The 4,041-nt window shown below is 29.2% G+C and overlaps 1 protein-coding gene across 1 annotated transcript in view; it reads left to right on the top strand.

Moving 5' to 3' along the window:
• The window catches only part of LOC136796797 (uncharacterized), a 56,310-nt gene extending 52,629 nt beyond the window's left edge, over nucleotides 1-3,681 (top strand). The window contains exons 15-17 of the mRNA XM_067051525.1: nucleotides 376-537; nucleotides 905-1,093; nucleotides 3,507-3,681. Coding sequence (XP_066907626.1) covers nucleotides 376-537; nucleotides 905-1,093; nucleotides 3,507-3,681 — 526 coding nt within the window. The remainder of the gene's footprint in view (nucleotides 1-375; nucleotides 538-904; nucleotides 1,094-3,506) is intronic.
• Nucleotides 3,682-4,041: the final 360 nt, after the last annotated feature.

The raw sequence follows: 4,041 nt of genomic DNA, 5'->3' as shown, positions 1-4,041 counted from the left end.
CAGCCTTAGTCAGCTGTTATTACAATATCAGGTGATTGAGTAGATCAGCATATCGAAGATGTATATATAGAAGTACGGAACACAATAAAAGCCAGTCTTTGAGTAACAAGCGAGTTGGTTATTTCTATCTCCTTTTTCTCTTTTACACACATGTATTAAGCATAACATCAATATATTTTGCTAATATAAATGAATTAAGATCGCTATAATTATTTAACTCTTTTAATATTTCTTACACACTTACTTTCTAAACCATATTGAAGTTGATACAGATTAATTTATTTTTTAATGAATGAGATATTATTTCCCTAAAATAAATTCAAATAATGTTGAAAAATGTTCACTAATATTTTATCTGTTTATTTTTATTTTTAGAAATTTACTCAGAAACATAAAAAAGTTTAAATATTTTCTGCTTGGAAATGAATTTTATAAATTCCAACTAACTCTAACAACCATACCAGATGTAATATTTGATTTTCATACTGACCAATGCAGTTTTTTTCTGAAAAAGTCTTTAGATCAGTTATTATTAAGGTAAACTTTTCTTTATTACAATAAAAAAAATATATATAACACTATTTTTTAATATATTAACTCCTGTTGGTTGCTAAATCAGTAAATAAAGTATTTTAATGAACATTTTGTATCTTAAGTAAAAAAATAGTTATTAGTTAATGAAGTGAATAAATTTTTCTATTAATAAAAAAAGCAGCCCATTAAAATTATATATAATAATAATGTTATATTATTATAATTATGTTATTTTATTATAATTATGTTATATTATATAATATTAATGTTATATTATATAAATTGTTTGAATCAACCACTCTTTTTCAGACAAAATTATTTAATTATTAATATATTTTAAGTGCATAAAATATTTATAATTTTTTTATAGGTACAGAATGATTCCAAGGTGGCAGGTTGGGAGTTGTGTAAATGTAATATATATTAGTAGTGGAGTTATGGCTTACAAAAATAATTATCTAGAAGATATAACTAAATTCAAGATTGTTGCTGCTGAATTAATTGAAATCCAACAATTGATCTGCCTGATTACTTTCAAATGTTCTGAATACCTGAAAAAGTAATGTGTATATTTCTAAATATTATAAATAAATTTTGTTGTTTTAATATTTAATATTTCTATTTATGTTAGCTTTTAGTAATATGTTTCCTATTTTTTCTCTCTTATCCATCAGCCTTTATGTCTTGATGTGTTTCAATGATTCTTCGAGATTACTTCCTTATTCAGTTTAAGCATAATAGGAGTTTCTGATATAGGAGGTTCAGGTTGGTAATTTAGACATCTTGCTGTTTGCATATCTTCAGTTACTCTGACACTTCCTCTCTTTGTTATCTTGTTTTTTCCTCAAATCTCATGGGCAGTAAAGCACCTTTATGTTTCTCAGTCTGAATCCAATTCTCTGCCCAAACAAAAACACAGTGTAAATTTCAAAAAGTGAAGATTGATTTCTCGACAAATTTCTCTCTTTCCAATAGCGGGATCATAAATCTAATAGTTAAAGGAATTGTGATCTTGTTAGTGGTCCTGCTTTAGTTTCCTGTTGGTAATCAGTTTTTTTTTTTTTTTTAATTACAAAGTAAACTAAGAGTATATGTTGCAATAATGGACTCTACAAGTGAAGAGCCCTAAGCAAGGTACCCAACTTCTGAAGTAGTATTACTACCAACAGTTGCTTTATTCATAATTATCTTCACAAATTAATTAGATATATAGATAGATGAAAAATACATTTTATTTACAAACTCCTTCCTAAAATTTGTTTCGTTATTTCCTTGTACTAAAAATTAAACATTAGTCCAACCACACCTATATTGATTAATTGTCTTATCATAACTTCCTTAGTCATGTCCTTGGTTAAGTCATCTGCTAGCTGGTCTTCTGTTCTCTTGTAGATGATTCAGACTTCTCTTTTTCAAAGATGAAGTCGAACATCCAGTTAAAGTGGCAGGTCGGTCTTCCTTTTCCACCATTTTGTTTTCAATCTATAACAGCTCTGCTATCTGAGTATATGGTGATGGTTTTTTTTCACAAATTCAACAACTCTAAGTTCTTCCTAATGCTCAATAAACCATTTTGGGTCACATACTTCTTCAAGAGCTGTCAAAAGTTTGCTACCATGGTTGAAATGGCAACTAGGTTTTGCTTCCTACTTCTCCTTGCCAGGGCAGTACAACAGCAGTAACAACATGCCCCCTGAATGACTTGGCATTGGACATAGTGCACCATCCTGCTGAAACATCTAATTTCTTGTCTTAATCATCTATTTTCAACTTTTTTGTTCTCTGCAGATATCTTAATATTTTAACAGGCTTCCCTAGGATCTGAATTGAATTGGGAAAGTTTTCTTACAGTGTATGCAGTATCAAGTCTGGTACACCGAGCCAAGTGCAAAAAGAATCCAATGGCCTTTCTGTATGCTTCTGACACAGTTGGCGTACTTTGATATTCATAAAGTCAGTACCGTTAACTCCATGGGTGTTAACAGATCAGTCGTATGCTGTTTTGGGACAAGGACAGGTTATATTCCTCTTCAATTTCTATACCAAGAAATTTTGAAAACCTAGTAAGGTATTCATTTAACCATTCAGAGTTGTTTTTCTTAATATTATTAAGATCAAACATCAGGTCTATAACCTTCTTCTTAGGAAGGAATGCCCTCAAAACTTTCTCTTAATTTTTTCCAAACCTTATTTGCATACTTCTCTTCTCCAATTGATAGTCATAGACCATTACTGACAATTATAATAACAGTAGATTATACTTCTTTATTTTTCTTTACCTTAAAGAGTAGAGCATGTTCTAAAGTAGTGGTTCCCAAACTGGGTGCCCCATGCGTATGTCAGGGGTGCTGCAAGCAGATACCACTTCTTCTAAATATTACAAACAAAAACAAATATACAGTGCATTCCAGCATTTACATTACACTATTTTTTCTTATTTTCTTACACACTTTTCCCCTCTAAGGATAATTGTAACAACATTTTTTTAGCAGACAAGAATGCTACAATTTTTTTTAGTCCAAGAAGGGTGTTACAAAATGTTTTAAGCCCAAGAAGGGTGCCACAGTAAAAAAAGTTTGAAAACCACTGTTGTTAAACACATACCTTTAAACATTCCTAAGTTGTTTCCATAAAAACATTTCTTATCTGAGACTATCAACAAAGCTACTTTGAATCTAATGAAGTACTTGGCTCAGAATTAGCACAGCCAAGGTGTTTGACCCACTGGTTACTTAAAACAATCGATTTTCCTTCCAGCACTGACTGATTACCTGTTGTTTAAAGGGTCTATTGATCATCCCATCGTGGCTTTACTATTAATAATAATGAGTAAGACCTAATATTGAGTAATTAGATATAATAAATTGGAATAATTTAATTATTATATGAAGTTATCACAAATATTTTATGATTTAAAATTAAATGCATAAGAATGCAGTTTAAATCTGCTATAATATTAAAAACATGTTTAGTTGGCAACAGCTAAATAAATTATGGGTGTTTGAAAAAGAATCATCAACAGAAAGTTTTCTTGAGAAAGAAAGAAAATTGGTGGATTACTGTGATTTCTCCTTACTTTATTATGATCAGTTTCTTTATGATATCAAGAAACACAAAAAATATATTGATCTACATTGTATCAGGTAAGCATAAATTTTAATAAAATCCATATTATTATAATCTTCAATTGTTAATTATAAACATTCTGTGCAGAATACAACTACAATCAGCAAAGATAGAGATACTTTTCCAAGCACTTGAATGGAAGTATATATTCAAAAGTAAGTTAATATTACTGGCAAGAAGTATACTTTCAAAGCTTCATCAGAGACTAACGGTAAATTCAATGTTTTATATAGAATGTTGTTTTCTTATTAAATAATTATCGGAAATTGGTCACCCTGCTCCTGGCTGATAAAATTGCTTGATATATAACCTTATATAATTTATGCTATGTTGTAATAAACTATTTAATATAATTTTTGGTTAAGTTAGTTCATTAAAATA

Source organism: Halyomorpha halys, unplaced genomic scaffold (genome assembly GCF_000696795.3).
Source record: "Halyomorpha halys isolate HHAL.00 unplaced genomic scaffold, Hhal_1.1 Scaffold598.1, whole genome shotgun sequence".
NCBI lineage: Eukaryota > Metazoa > Arthropoda > Insecta > Hemiptera > Pentatomidae > Halyomorpha > Halyomorpha halys.
This window is presented reverse-complemented; position numbering and strand designations above follow the sequence as displayed.